The sequence below is a fragment of the Sitodiplosis mosellana genome, unplaced genomic scaffold (genome assembly GCF_009176505.1).
Source record: "Sitodiplosis mosellana isolate CC-2019 unplaced genomic scaffold, AAFC_SMos_1.0 Smas_scaffold_6197, whole genome shotgun sequence".
NCBI classification, from domain to species: Eukaryota; Metazoa; Arthropoda; class Insecta; order Diptera; family Cecidomyiidae; genus Sitodiplosis; species Sitodiplosis mosellana.
In genome coordinates, this window is record NW_022601438.1 from 2989171 (window position 1) to 3004787 (window position 15617).

Consider the following 15617-nt stretch of genomic DNA (forward strand, 5'->3'; position numbering starts at 1 on the left):
TGTAGCGCTCTTATCAATGGTAATATCATTCAATTAGCCAGAAATTATTTCAATATATTTAAATCACTCAGGAATCGTTTCCCCAACCATTTTTGGAGAAAATTTTCGAATTCTGGAAACCTCTTTTAGACATCCCTTTGGTACCCCACTGCGTTTTCAAAAAAACAATAGCTCGTCACTGTAATGTCGAAAATACATATATCTCGTATGCAAAGTATCCATTGCAAAACATTCGAAATCTGCTATGATGCGAGACTCAAACGTATTGTACGGTTCATGATAAAACCTTTCAAATTCATTTATTTATTAATTCGCAATTTTGCTCGCGAGGAATAAAATTTATAACACAAAAATTATATATTTAAAATCTACAGGCTCTACCGATTCAGAATGTGTATGTTGGTTTCGACTTTTCAACATGGTGAAATGGCCTAGTGTACAATGATGGTCTCTCTCTTTCGTTCTCTTCTGTGTCGTCCTTCAATCATTTCAAACGTTAATTTATTCAATTTTCTTTTTCGGCCTAATCGCATCCCTCTTCTGTTCCAATTCCAACGAGTGTTCTTTGACCCGAGTGCCAAGCAAAATTTGAGAATGAAATTACAGAGAAACGAGTAAGCGAGCGAGCGAGCGAGAGAATGTAATATAGAGAAGCGCGTGGATAGCGCGGATTTAGACGTTGGCTGTGTTTGTGTCTTGGGAATGGATCGTATAATAATGGTGTATCAACATAGAACTGACATGTAAATGAATGGAATATTTTTACATCCACAACGGATATGCTGCACATCAATTTTTCGGTTGTCGTTGAACTCAGAACGTCAAATGATGGTTTCATGTACATTTTCTCTCCCTCGACCACTCTAAACTCTCGCGCGCGTGTCCTTGCTCTCAACATGCCTCTATAATATAGATATATATATATCTCTTTCGCTTGGTTTATGTATTTCGGCAAATTTTTATTTTCCATTAATTTTATTTGTTCGGCTGTGTTTCTTGACGTGTGTCCATCACACCATGCCATTTACCATTTTTACTGTTTTGCAATGATTGAAAAAGACCATACGAGAATCATCGCATGAAGGGGGTGACGCGTTCGCTGTAGCTTCGCGAGTGCCCACAGCATGCGCACGTCACATAGGCTTTTTTTACATCCGATATTACTTAAATGCTTGCAAATTGCTTTTCACTTTTCTTGCACACAAACACACAGACATACTCTTTCCTTGTCGCTGCCCAAAACACCAAATCGGCACGAGAAATTTCCAACGAAAAGAGGAAACAAAGCAGCAGAAGTAGAAAATTCGCATCGGATGAGCTACATTTTATGAGCTTCAGATACGCACATTAAAAACGCTTTCATGACAATATTACGCACATGTTGCGCACCATATACCAAAGTACATTACTCCCATCTCATAATCCTATGTAATTGAATCGTCCAACATAGAGAGAGAGAGAGAGAGAAAGAGAAAATGAGAACGTATGTACATTGTACACAAAAATGTTTGCGTGTGGCGATTGATTGGTTTCATTCTATTATCATCTTATAAATAGAATATTGTATGTGTGTACCGGGAATAAGTGTAATTCAATCAAATTTTAGTTCATTTTCGCCGCAATGGGTATTTTGATAGAGTTCAATACCTTATTTAATCACTTCCGCAATGTGGAAATTTAATTGAAAATGGTCTGACAAATTGGTGAAGCCGGATTGTGCCGGATTGTGCCGCATTGCACATCAGCAAATTTCAATGGGACTAAGGTGCTAAATGAAAGATGACTTTCAATATTACACATTTCGTGAATGCCAAAAAAATTGTAGAAGGTGCGAAATTGATCCAATTGTTGACTATGTTTTTCGCATATGCATCAAGATCCACGCCGGTTGATTGTTTGGTGTGCCAGGATAATTGGGCAAAGTGCGATGACTCAATTCGTATGAGAGAGAGAGAGAGAGAGAGAGAGAGAGAGAGAGAGAGAGAGAGGGAGGGAGGGAGTGAACAAGGAACCCAAGAATAAATCGCAGTGGTTGTTAACCCCGTGTGACCTCAGCACATAGCCAGAGCACAAACATTGTGTGTAAAATTATATTTGGTGTGTGTGTTGTTAAGCGTGCGTTCAATTATGTCAATAGCATCGACATGATGTTGTAATTACCCTTGGTTATGCGCGAACAAAATGGTTTGTCCTGGTTCTGGCTTTGGCTGTGAAAATTGGCACACACAACACACACACACAGAAAGTGCCGATAGTAAATGGTTTGGCAAAAATCACCATCCAACATATATGTCGAAAATTCATCGACTGAGCGAAGTGCTGTCGTCCATATTTAATACTTCGACGAATAGACGAAAATATCAAACTAAAAACTAAAAAATCTAAAGCGTTCACCAACAGAAATTATTATTATTATTCAAATTTAATTGTTCACCAAGTGTGAAATTTAATGCGAGAATGGTTTTTTCTCGTCCAGCGCACTTACAAAACGGTTCTATTATTTCAGTTTTTATGGGAATTGATGTGTCTCATACGATGTGTCATAGTTGCTAGTTCACATACAATGGCCTTTTCCATTCAGTTTGTGTGTTTTTCTCTATTTTCTCTCCACTGCATCTCACACACTCTCAGAAAGAGTAACCTGTAAGTGCTAATGCCCAGTTTGTAATGCATGAATTCATGTGTACGAAATTTCGTTTTTTCGGAATATGAGCGTGCGATAAAAACAAAAGGAACGCATTACGCCAAATATCGGAGCGTTGAACTTGACAAACAAAACGAGAGATCCACAACAAAAGGAAAGAAAGCAGCAACAACAATCATTGTAAACGAATGTAAGGGAGCGCGAGCGTGCGGGCGCGTTGCGAACAGGCACTGGGAAACACTTCTCATTTCAAACCGAAAAAGAAGAAGGAGGAGGAAAAAAATGTTCTTATCAGAACTCAGAGCGATTATGACGTTATCGGTAGTGTAATGTTAATGTGAGAGCACACACGAAACGACACACGAAAATGAAAGAATAAATATATATAGCGTCATTTGTCGTTACTTTCACTATTCCACCGCAGCCGGTCGGTCTTTTGGTGGATGTGTTGGTGCGCGCGCGCGGCACTGATGTACGAGTCTGTGACATACAGAAAACGCACAAGCACACAATATTTTTCGGTGTTGTTCTCACAAATGGAGGAGCCGCTCGCATTGTAAAGCTCTCTCGCACACTTAGCTCAGTATAATAAAATACTATTATTCTGTCAGTCGCGCTCTCTCTCTCTCACTCTCTGCTTTCATTTAAAAAAATATTTTTCACTCACTGGCACACCAGGCCAATGACCGTTTGTACGAAATACCGAAACAATTTGTCCGATAATTCGTTTCTTTTTTTTCGTGCTTGTCGTGTGCGTGGTGCGTAAACGGTACGCAATATAAGTATATAGTGCGAAGTGTGTGATCCTTTTGTCAGCCCAACACTTATATTTATTGATCTCATCCAAAAAGTAAAAGCGCTTATCATGTGTACGTACGTGCATGCGTGCGCGCAAACACCGCACGCACATTGCCCAAAAATTAACGGAAATTTCATCAGTGTGCAAACAAACATTAAACGCACAATGACTCGGTCTCTCCCTCTCGATCTCTGCCGCGTTTTGCATACATGAGCTCTCAAATGGAGTTGAATTGCATTCACCTTTTATCTCTTTGTATTTCCGTGTTACATTAATATTGGCGTATCCGAGTCAATTTCACCATTAAGTGTAATTCACAAGCAAGCAGTGCCTTAGAATGATAAGGATCGTGAAGACAAAGCAGACCTCAATCTCCATCATTTTATCGGTCATTCCCATCTAATTCATATATTGGGCAATACCGAAAAATTGATATCGCCAAAGAACCGTTACAAAACACATCTTATGGCATATCGATTACGGCTTTTTCCACATTGCGGTGGTTTGTTCGGTTATTGCGTGTAAGTTTATTTTCAACCCATAAACCACACAACCGAAAAAGCGTTCAAAGCAAAAGCTAAGCACCTCAATATTACGATGCGGCCTAACCGATTGCTGTGAACGCGTTTGTCTCTTCCTCTCTCGCTCATCGAAGCTTCAATATAGACCAAAATTGCGCTCTCTCTCTCTCTCCGTGAGTGTGCGTGTAGAATAGAAGTAAAACTGGCAAACGACTCTCTGACAACAAAGGTCAATAAACGTTGACTTGACCGATAATTTGATGCGAGCTTGTGTGTGTGTGTGTGTGTGTGACTAAGGAGAGCGTGCATTTGAATGCGCAAACATTTGTTCATTTACACCGCAAAGTGTCAATAGATAAAAACTAAATAGATTTTAAAAATAGCCAACGACAACGAGAAGAAGAAAAAAAACGCACGCGCTCGATTTGCTAAAGTCTTTTGTCTTTGGTTCTATTGTTCTACGTTTTGCTCTCCATTTTTTTGTTTCTCTATTGGCCGCGTGCGCGTTTGCGTGTGTGTCTTTTCAATTAGATGCGCATCTTGAAAATTTCATTTGACCTGGAATAATACAATCATTTTGATTGTCACCGGCATTTGTATGCAATAGATCTCAGATGGACGCCATTTTTTCAACTCGTTCCGCTTTTGATGTTCGAAAAGACGGCAGTAGACATAAATCTCGACGATAAATTCGAAGCGAGGAAGTTTAAGCATAATCCCACGGCCCAATGTAAATTGTAATAGAATAATTACTTGGCGCCAATTTATCCCTCTACACTTTGCTCGCCGTATCATATGGCAACAGTAACAGACGTGCCGCTGTTGTTGGACGATGTTTCGTCTTCGATTTCGACTTATTCGCCGATAATTCTCGACCGTTTTATTTATATTTCTGCCTCGGTAATTGGGTATTCGGCCGAAGAAAAAAAAAATTGGAGAAAAAGCAAGCAATTAGCAAATTGATGATCGAATCACGTATCCAATATTTCACTGCAATAACTTAATCGTTTGCGTTCATTATATAGTCATTTGTTTGTGGTTTCATTCGTTCGAGTGCATTTTAAAACCGGACACACAAAATGCACAACGGGCAGATGCCAAAACCAAATTGCTCTCAGCCCAATGCTCATTTGATGATGATGAAAAAAATGCTGCTGCTGCCCGACACGAGTTATTGGTGTTGACTTTTCTGATTGTTGCCCCGCGCTCATTCTCTGTCGCTCTCTCGCTCTCTTCCCTTTTGCCAATGCACATTAGCCGTGAAGTGTATGACGTATTTAAAATACCGTTTTGCATATTATTGCGGCTGTGTTATTTGCATTGTGTTCAAAATTGAAACGGTTGCATTTTGGGCAATCGTCGTGTGATCACACGACAGCCTCGCCGTACAAAATGATTCACGAACTTTTGATGAGAGATCGCCGGTCGAAAATGTAAATTCAATGCTCGTATTCGTTTTAACTCCCCAAACAAACTGAATTACACACATCGAAATAATGTTCGATGATTTGTAAGCGCTAGTATTCAGCAGTTTGGCACTGTATGGCTGTCTTTGAATTTAAATGGCTGGATACGAAAATTGTGTTGAAAATTTACTACGATTTCAATATACGATGTTACAGTGAGTAGTGTATTCGGCTCTGGCTCTGGCTATAGCTCTTCGTTCTAGGTCTGACTCGTTCTCTCTCACACTCTCAGCGACTTTTGCCACAAGTCGCCCGGTGTATTAGTTTGTTCGGTGTGGCTGGCTTGTGTACGTCGTACAATGTGTTTGAAAAGTGATGCTGCTTTTGCTTCCTTTTCATTAGTTGATTTAATTTTATGTTTCGTTGTTTTCTTTTTGATAGCTCCCGCTATCGGCGCTTGTTTGACTTTTATATGTACATATGGCCATTTTTTTGGTGTGTTTACCGCTTGCTCGGTCGTTTGGCCGCGTGTGTGCGCGCCCGATAGTTTTTCATTGTTTTCATCATGAGTCAAACAAACAGTAAACTCAAAATCCATATATCCAAGTGAATGTGGATAGTAAAAATGCCATCGCATTTCTCTACTTTCTGTCTCTATCGGCCGCTATGTTTAGTATTTCTTCTTCATCATCATCTACTACTTTTTTTCTCTCTGCTGTGTGCCATTGTGTTCCGTTTGAAGTTCGCGAAGCGAGCGTGCACACATACATGTGTACACGCAGCAAACGCGCACACAGAATCTGTTTTACAAAGTGGAAACTTTTGTTTCGTTCGACCGGTACTGGTCGTTGACACCCCCAACAAAACGCATTGCACACTCAAACTGCACGCATTTCGACTCTGTGCTCCGCATGACTATTTTCAATGTTTGTCATTTTTTTATGGAATTCTCAAATCATAGAAGATTTACATTTTGAACAACAGTTTTAGAAATAAATTTAGTTGTTGAAGGAAATGTTTCTCTTTTTAATTTCCTCCTGCTAAAACTACTTTTATTATCGAAATTGATCAAAGAATAACCGAAAGTGCAAAAGAAAAGTCATTCTCGAGCAACTAGTTTTCTATGATAGGTCGCATCAAAGAAGCAAAGTGAAGTAGTCGAATGAAGGCAAGCGCGGGCGAACGAATGGACGACCGCACGCGCGGGGGGTCAGCGTTGTGCGCGTCGTCCGTTTGTCGTTGTTTGAATTCGTTTAAAACACAGTCTCAGTATCGCATGGTAGAACCGTTTCTCTCTGTGAGCGTTTGGCGGCGAACTGAGAGCGAGAGAATATTCGCGTAGACGACGATAGCACATAGAAATCTGTACGACGTGCGTGGACGTGGTTGCTTTTTTGATGTGTCTCTTCTCATCTAGTGTTTGTTTCTCGCGCGTATAGTGTTCTTGTATCCTCTCTTGGTGTGATTAATACATTATTTCTTTTCGTTCTCGTTCGTTTCGAAATATCATCGGTTGTTTTTATTATATTGTGTCATCTTTTCGATCGTTCTTTTTTTTTTATTGTTTCTGTGTCTTCTGCAGAATTCGTTGTGTTGTGCGTTTGAAGATTACATCGTGTTTCGATCGAATCCATGACGGGTGGGAAAAGTGCATTGCACTGTGAAGGCATACACACACCGATTTCATAACATCATCATGATGATGACGAGCAGTGAACTTGTGCTAAAGTGTGAAAATAAAGTTCGAAACGCGCGCAAAATGATCAGTCGCAGCTATTAAATCACCGATTCGTAATCAAGTGATTGCTAGTGAGAAGCGAAAAAAAGAGAGTTAGAGAGAAAAACAAAAATCAATGAACGAAAATAAAAACAAAATGTTTGAAATTTGAAACAATTTCATATCGTGTTGGAATTTTGTTCATACGTCGAATGTGTATGATTAGTCAGTGTGTGAAATTTAATAAAACTACAGAAAATTGCGAGAGAGAGAGAGAGAGAGAGAGAGAGAGAGAGAATAAAGTGTAAATTCGCACCCAAATATATTTAAGGAATGAATTAAGCCAAAATGAAAAGAAATAATGGAGAGTGCACTAAAATTCATTATCTAAACAGAAAAGAAAAATTTCAAATCAAATCAATTGTGATGTTTTAAATATTTTGTCAAGTTTAGAGCCCTAGACCAATTAGCAAATAGTCAAAAATTCGTCGTCATTATCATCATCATCATCAATCATGTTTGAAGTGTGATCGTTTTGCGAAATGTGTGATTAGCGATGGTAGTGAACTTGATGACATTCTTTTGCAAATGTGTGAACTGAATAGATGCCGATGCAAACTCAAATGAGCGAAACGGAAACAAAAATAGTCCAAAGTGTTGTAACATTCAAAATGAAATTTTCTTCATTGAGCCGGCCAATATACTTTTCGCATGACAACGTTAGATTCATTTGTGGATTTCTCGGTGTGTTTGTGTTTTTGTCGTTCGAAACAAATCTTGACGAATATGTGAGCTTGATCTGAAATTAGATGCAACCATAAATCAAATGTCCGAACGGAATATTTCGGAAGAATAACTCCTTCATTCGGTTGCGTTGCCAGTGTGTGTTTTGATTCAAGCTGAGTTTGCCAGCTCATAAGCGCATTACTAAAAATATTCAAACATAAGTCAGTTCAATGAGTGAGTTCTATAGAAGCAAGATGAGAAGAAGAAAAAAAACACACACACGCAGTAGAAAACTATTTCCATGTGCAACGCGCACACATGCATCTTTCATCTCATCAACACAGAATCTGCAAAAAAAAAATGAGAAAAACAACCAGGAAAAATAATACAAACTGCCTGTTCGAATGCGGATAAATGGAATTCACAAGCATTAGAAAACCGAGAGCGACGTCGTTTTCTAGGCGCAGCATTAGAAAATAAAATCCAATAAAAGGCGTCTTTATTCAAAAAAAAACTGAAAATTGTTTTGAAATGGTCGGCCGGGTTTTCAAGCTAAGTTTTTATTTGCTCGCTTCGTTCATTCATTCGTTCGTTCGTTCTTTCGTATGCATGCGCGAGTTGTGTGAATTCTCAAAAACTGCCATTAGAACAATTAGAAAATCAAATACAAACAGATAAAACACACACACACATACATTCACTCATTTCAGAGGTATATATATTCAACTCTAATGGAGTGACTTGTAAGCGATTTATTTACATTTGGCTGAAAGGTGTGAAAATAAAGTGTTGGACATTTGTGAAAAGTCACAAGCATTTTTGGAACTCGGAAATATATGCATGTGTGTACGTGTGAGGCTGAAAGAGAAAGCAAAAGCAGGTGAACGAGACACAACGATTCAAAAACCAACAAAAACAACAACAGAAAAAAATGTGTACATTCGTAATACAGAGAGTAAACGAGTACAGTGTACAATCGCATATAACATTTGAAATGTAAAGTTCATTGACACTAAATGATCGGTCGCACTTACGCTACGTTCTACGCATTCTCGAGCTATCGAACACACTTGGGCCCAAGCTCAGTCACGCACACACACATACACACACATATACATACACACAGCCTGACGAACAACGGCACTGTCAGCCGAGAGAAGCGAACGTATTTAAGAAATTTGCCACAAATACGTCAAAACGACCGATATAAAATGCGGAAGAATTTTTTTTTTCACAGAGAATGTGTCTCGAACGTCGAACGAACGCGACGAGCGAGAGAGTAAAGCGATTGAAATAATGTACACACAAAAACAGAAGAGAAACACACACACACACAGAGAGAGAGAGAGAGAGCGAGCGCGAGAGAGAGAACACACGGAAATTTATTATATAGAAAGAGAGCGCGTGAAGTGCGCGCGCGTATGCATATTAAAATGCGTGTTGGAGTTGCGACGAGAAACAATATAACGAATCAGAATCACATTCAGAATGTAATTAAAGCAGGCGATATATGCCTTTTGTACATGTGTACGCACACACATACAGACAGAGAGAGCGCGCGCGATTTGGAACAGCAGTCAGTCAGTCAGTCAGCCAGCCAGTCCGCGCGCTATTGTTTGTGCGCGCGTTCAAACCGGTATAAACATACATGCATGCTTGACGACGGAATGAAAGATAGCGCGCGCTCTCTGTCTCTGCGTCAAAGAAAGTAGCATGCCATATGGACGACTCTTTCTTTCGACGTTTTTTTCCCTTTTTGTTTGAGTATATCTCATTTTGTTGGCTCTTCACAGATACAAAACGAAAAAGAAAAAAACAAACAAACTACGAAGTTCATTATTTCTTCGTCCACCGAAAATATTCGGAATTAATGGCAATCACAAACAATGATGAGAACTTAAGGCTACACAACCGAAATGATACATTGAGTCTCTTATTTATTCTATCGTGCGCTTGTTTATGAAGACTCCTAAACGGGCAGCGAAATTCATTCGACATAAGCATCGGTCGACAACAAATGACAAAGTGTGTTTAAGTGCTTGAAAGCCCAACGCGGTTTATCAAACAAGTAAAATTCGCTTCTCGATACCATTGTTTCACGCGGGCGACATTATGCAACCACTCTAATGAAAAACATAAGGGATCATTTGAAGAAAAAAAAGTCCAAATAAGAGAACATTTTTGTTTGCTAACAGAAAAAAATGTTAACGATTTGAAATCGCATCTCTGCATAATCCATTGAAAGGTGAAAGAGTTTCAAAGGTGGCTGGAAAGGTGTGAAGAAAGAAAATTGCGCAAATTTTCATCCAATTAAAAAAGTCCATCCACACTGTGCTCTCTGTCTTGCACACACACATGCATTTGATCGGCACGTGCACTGCATCTAGATGGATTTTTAAGTAGCCGTAGTTTCGTTAGAACGAAGCGTTTCACTCGTTCAAATGTACGATATCCCTCATTGTTTTGCGAGAGAGAGAGAGAGCGCGCTTTGCACATAATACATAATAATTGTCTCCGTTTGCTTGCTCTTTTTCTCGATTCTTCGTTTTTTTTCTTCTTCTTCCATCGTTTCCTTGCCTGCCTCTGCCTGCTCTTAGTTCTCTCTCGGTTGTTTGCTTATTACACTCGGCCGCGTTCAGTATGTGTCATTCAATTTGGCTGTTGTTGCTGCTGCTGTTCTTCTCTGTGTCGCCAAATGACAATGCATATTCTCTCTCTCTCGCTGAAATCGCGATTGTATTTACTTTCTTTTCTTCGTATCATATCGTATCGCTTTCTCCGTATGATTCGACAGTAAGGCGAGCACACAGAATATGTGAGATAGAAGCGAAGAAAAAAAACATTTGAACGATGACATAACAATTTATGTGTATGGGCTGGCTGGCTCGTTGGTTGATGCATTCATTGCAATTGAGCATGCTAAAATACAACACTGTAATGATAACGATGGCGTTTTTCTTCTTTTTCCCTTTTCGTTTGTGTACGGAACGCGCACGTTTGCAACTGTACATTGCTCCTTTGCAGCACTTCCCATTCGCACGTTTCATACAGCGCGGTGGTGTGTGTGTGTATGTGTGTATTTGATGTGTTAAATTTTAAAGTTCTAAAAATAGCTGAACCTTTGAGATGAACCATAATTGCTGAATGATGGATGAATAATAATCAGACGTTGACATTTGATGACTGTAAGAATTGTTGAATCGACGAACAATGTTGTGTGTGATAAATATGCCCCGAAAAAAAAGTCGTTGTACCGTCGTATTGATATCGAGGCATACAAAATGTGAATGCAATTTTTGTTCTTCCCTGAAATTATTTCAATTTTTATTTCAATCAAGATTTGTTGTGTCATTTAAACGAGTGTTGATTTATGTGAAATCCTTGAGCGATGATGTTTTGTGAATTTCGGGCAAAATATCAAATCGATGATTTCAACCGCATAAATTATTTCGAAAGTTTTTTTTTTCTTCATGCTAATCCTTTTCAACCTAAATGCGGGAATTCATTGAAATTGGCACATTGCAATTCTTATCAGTTGTCCTCGTGCACATTAAGCCTTTTAACTTCATCAACCTTATATTCACATTGAAATGGACGCAATCAACATACAAATGATTTCGATTAATTGGATTGCTTAGTACAATGTTTGTTTTTTGCATTGTTTGTTTGTTTGTTTTTTGCTAATGCGCCGCGCTGCCCATTCTAAAGGTGCATGATCTTTTTGCAACATCAAAACGACAAACTATCCATTTCAAAACAAAACACATCGCAACATACGCACTCATTAATTGAATGATATGCCAGCAAATGGAAACAAAGGAAGCTCAACTCTTCCGTATGAGTTGGTTATGTCACAAACACAAACAAAAACACTCATTCACTCATTTAAAATGGAAACCATGTCAAAATCGCTCGCTCACTCGCTCCCTCTCTCTCTCTCTCTCAATTTGCTGTCGGCCACACAATGTTTATAATAATCTGCATATTTTTGATTTATTGGTCACAAAACACACGTAGATACCAAGTATCGAAAATGCATTTTAACTAAACAGATACTTTGCATTTAACTTAATGACTTAATTACAGATGCAAATACCGAATTAAATGAATGAGAGAGAGCGAGAGATAGATCTAAAGTGTGTACGATTTGTTTAGCCGACAATTAATTATCAATAATAGCAAACTTATGTGGCCAATTTGAGTGCGCAAATTGATTTAGCCACAAAAACGATGGAAAAACAAGAAATGCCAATGAACGACAGTATACCCACAATCCACATACATTTACAAACACAATCATACACTCAAACGCATTACCATTGGGAATATGCATAGGTTTCTCGGAAACGGATTTTCATAAATCATCGATGATGATGTTTCATTGGGTTGGCGTGGTTTCGATACGTTTGGAGAAAACCATTTTGACACCGGCTTCAACGGCTATGTGTTAGTTATATGGCTTCAGCATTAGGCACTCACTCTCTATCGCTCTCTTTCTCTTCTACTCACACACACTTTAGCAAGTAATCATGTGAAATTCTGGACATCGCTAATTGCCCATATCGATTGAAATTTTAAGACTAATCGTAATAACATCAAGCATTCCACATTTCAATTGTTCCATCGCGTTCATCCATTTCTTTTCGATTTCGCTTTGTGTGCTCATTGGTAGTTTGGTATGTTTTTCTCTAGTGCATCGGATGGTCTTTCGTTCGGATGATTGAATGCAAACAGACACATGCAAATGAATTGAGTTTGCATCCATCGCATCGAAAATTGAGTAAATTGTGCGATAAACCATTGAGTTAAAAAAAAAAAAGAAAATCCAAAAACCAAGTGAACCGAAAGAGAAGGAAAGAATAAATACCAAAATTTCGTGGAATAAGTGAAACGAGACGCGTGTACAGTTTTGTGCGTGTGGAATACAATGTGGACCAATCACAATGAACTACCCGACAAATATCCCACGTAAATTGAGACAATGGAAAACGAATTCACCGATTTTTTAAATCAAAATTGGAATGAAAAGTATAAAGTCGGTGTGACGTCGTCGTCTTTACATTTGAATAGTAATAATGGTGTGCCAAATCCAGCACTAAACCACGTTGCGCTGCAACAATACCATCAGCAAACGTTTCGTGCGGCTACCTCATCAACAACACCAGCATCATTGTCATCCGCAACATCGAACTATGAGAACATTCGATTGGCATTTATGCAACATCGCCAACAAACGCAGGCAGCGGCGGCAGCAGCAGCTGCTGCTGCTGCCCAAGCTCAGCAACAACAACAGCAGCAGCAGCAGCAACAGCAACAGCAACATCATCACCAGCACCACCATACAGCCACAAATTCATCACTTCCGATTCAACGTAATCCATCGACAACTGCTGCATGCCCGAAACAAATCGACATTCATAGCATCAAAGGCAATAATGCCACTCTGCCCTTCGACTGTCAAAGTAAAATTTCTCCCACACAACATTTCGTCTATTCATTTCAAGCTATTCTATTTTTGCACGTCGGACCGCGATCTTTTCGGTCGTGTAATTTGGAACAAGCAAATTACGTGACATGAAAAGGCTGTGGTTTCAAAGTTGAACCAAAAAGTAATGCTCATGATAAACAAAACAAAAACAAAACATGCGTTTCAGTTGACAGTACAAACCCAGCACCGACAGCCTCATCAGCCACATCATCAACGTCATCATCGTCGTCGTCGTCATCGTCAGCGGCTACATTACACACAGTTTCGGCCGGCGGCGATCAGGATAAAAAAACCGCCAATTCCATTCGAGGTACTGAAAAAATGAAATGTGAAGCATTATTTCCCTCGTTGTTCATAAGCTATCACCATCGTACTTAATGTTTTTCCTATGCGACACAACAAAGTCTTTTTTTCGCTGATTTTTTTTTCAACATCGAATTTGGTGCAAAAGTTTTTGCGTAAACAACAGCATTGTCTACAGCAAAATGTTGTAATAATAGTGAATGCAGTTGCACTCTCTCTCTCTTTCTCGCTTTTGGAGATCGGTTTCGTATTTTATCTCTATTTCAGTGTGTGGCGCAACTGCTACCACACTTTTCAAACTGCATTTTATCCACTTCATTTGGTATGCAAGGAACACTTGACCTGCCACAGTTGCACTATTTACTTTGTCTGCTCTCCGAACTTTGGTTGCAATCGATAATTACCATTATGCAATAACTCAACCGTTTTCGCGCGCGTCGATTTCAAATCAACTTAATTACTCTCTCATTGCAACGCCGCCGATACCACCGCCGTCGAACAATCTCAATGGATCTCTATCTATTCTCTAGCCCCTCTCTCATTCTGTTTTCCATTTGTCTGTTGTGCTGTATCTCTTTCTCTCTCATGTTAAAATAAAAACAGCACACGTATATACATTCAATAGGCTCATTTGAATTTCATGCCAAAAATCATTCGAAACCCCCTTAATTAAGTGCAGAATTCTAATTATACCGCTGATTTGTAGTGATTCAGTCTCGGCCAGTTCATTGACTTGCCACACATATTAAATTGGCTCGTATTTTTTTGCTGCTGTTAACACATTTTTTTTCTCACTACAATTTTGTTTTGTTTGCAATCGGGACTAAAGAAAAGAAAAATTAATTTGAAAATTGCATTACAAGCACCAAAAAACCCATTGAGAGAAGAAGAAGAAATAAAAAAAAAACCGACGAATATTGGCATTTTCGGTGTTTTTTTTTTTCTCTTTGACTTCAGCAAATTCTTCGGATTACGTAATGAAATTCAACTCAAAAATAATGTCAGCAAATAGGTGATTGAAAATAAAAATTTGTTTTGGGGCAATGACATCATGTGTAAACTGTCATTCAAGCTGAAAAAAAAATAAACAAACTGATTTTGCACATTGTTCGAACTTCGAAGCGATTCTTGCGAAAATTATCGCATTACAAAAGCAAACTACAAACGAAATGCAAGCAAAGAAAGAAGAAAAAAAGATGGCTGATAGCACATCGGTTTCAATTTTGACGAAATTTAATTTATTCTTGACCTATTACAACATCTCACGTACGCGCTGCGTACTCAATAAAATGATGCGATTGCACACTTGAACGTTACTCGAAAATGCATCTCCGTGTTGCAAATGCGGAAAAGGCAAACGCAATGTATACGTAATTATTTGTAAACACAAAGTCGATTGAAATTCTATAAGCTTCTGGGTTAAAGGCTATTGGCAAAAAGTGAATTATTCCAAATTGGTATGGATTCAAGGATTCTATTTGTTCGAGTGTTGCAAATGCTTTGGAGAATATTTTCGGAAAATTTTTCGTCGAAACTATTTTTGGGAGGAACATTTGAATCTTGGCCAGGTCATTTCACAATTTACTCACATTCGAATTACATTTCGCAAACGAGCAGAAGCTAAATGAAAAAAAGCGAGTAGTAAATCATAACCGTTTAGGTCCACTGATAATAAAAACAAACCGAAATGCACTGCACATGCATTTTTGACATTGATCGTTTTGTGTCGATTTTGTTTGTGGACGCAAGCGGAATGCATACAAAAAAGCCCATACTGTTTTATTCATACTTTTGTTGATGATGTATGTGTGTTTTTTTTTTCTTCGGTGAAATGTATATATTTTCATAGGAACACATTTTTTCTCCTCGATTTGCACATACAAAAGCATATGCATAGTGTTAATAACGTACAACCGGACAGGGTAACGACTTTAAATATCGGTGAATTTTTTTGTTTCGCTCATTTTCTCTCTCTCTCTCTCTCTCTCTCTCTCTCTCTCTCTCTCTCTCTCT

The 15617-nt window shown here is 38.8% G+C and overlaps 1 protein-coding gene across 9 annotated transcripts in view; it reads left to right on the top strand.

The window, feature by feature from the left end:
* LOC129577253 (probable nuclear hormone receptor HR3) overlaps positions 1 to 15617 on the top strand; it is a 121198-nt gene that overhangs the window by 87729 nt on the left and 17852 nt on the right. The window contains exons 1-3 of one of the 9 annotated variants that reach the window (XM_055463974.1): positions 6728 to 7009; positions 12506 to 13275; positions 13468 to 13611. The exons of 6 other annotated variants lie outside the window; for them this stretch is intronic. In XM_055463974.1, the coding sequence (XP_055319949.1) occupies positions 12795 to 13275; positions 13468 to 13611 (625 nt within the window). In that variant the 5' untranslated portion in view covers positions 6728 to 7009; positions 12506 to 12794. Of the gene's footprint in view, positions 1 to 6727; positions 13276 to 13467; positions 13612 to 15617 lie in introns of those variants that run through there. 2 more of the 9 variants (XM_055463972.1, XM_055463973.1) reach the window with 2 other exon arrangements.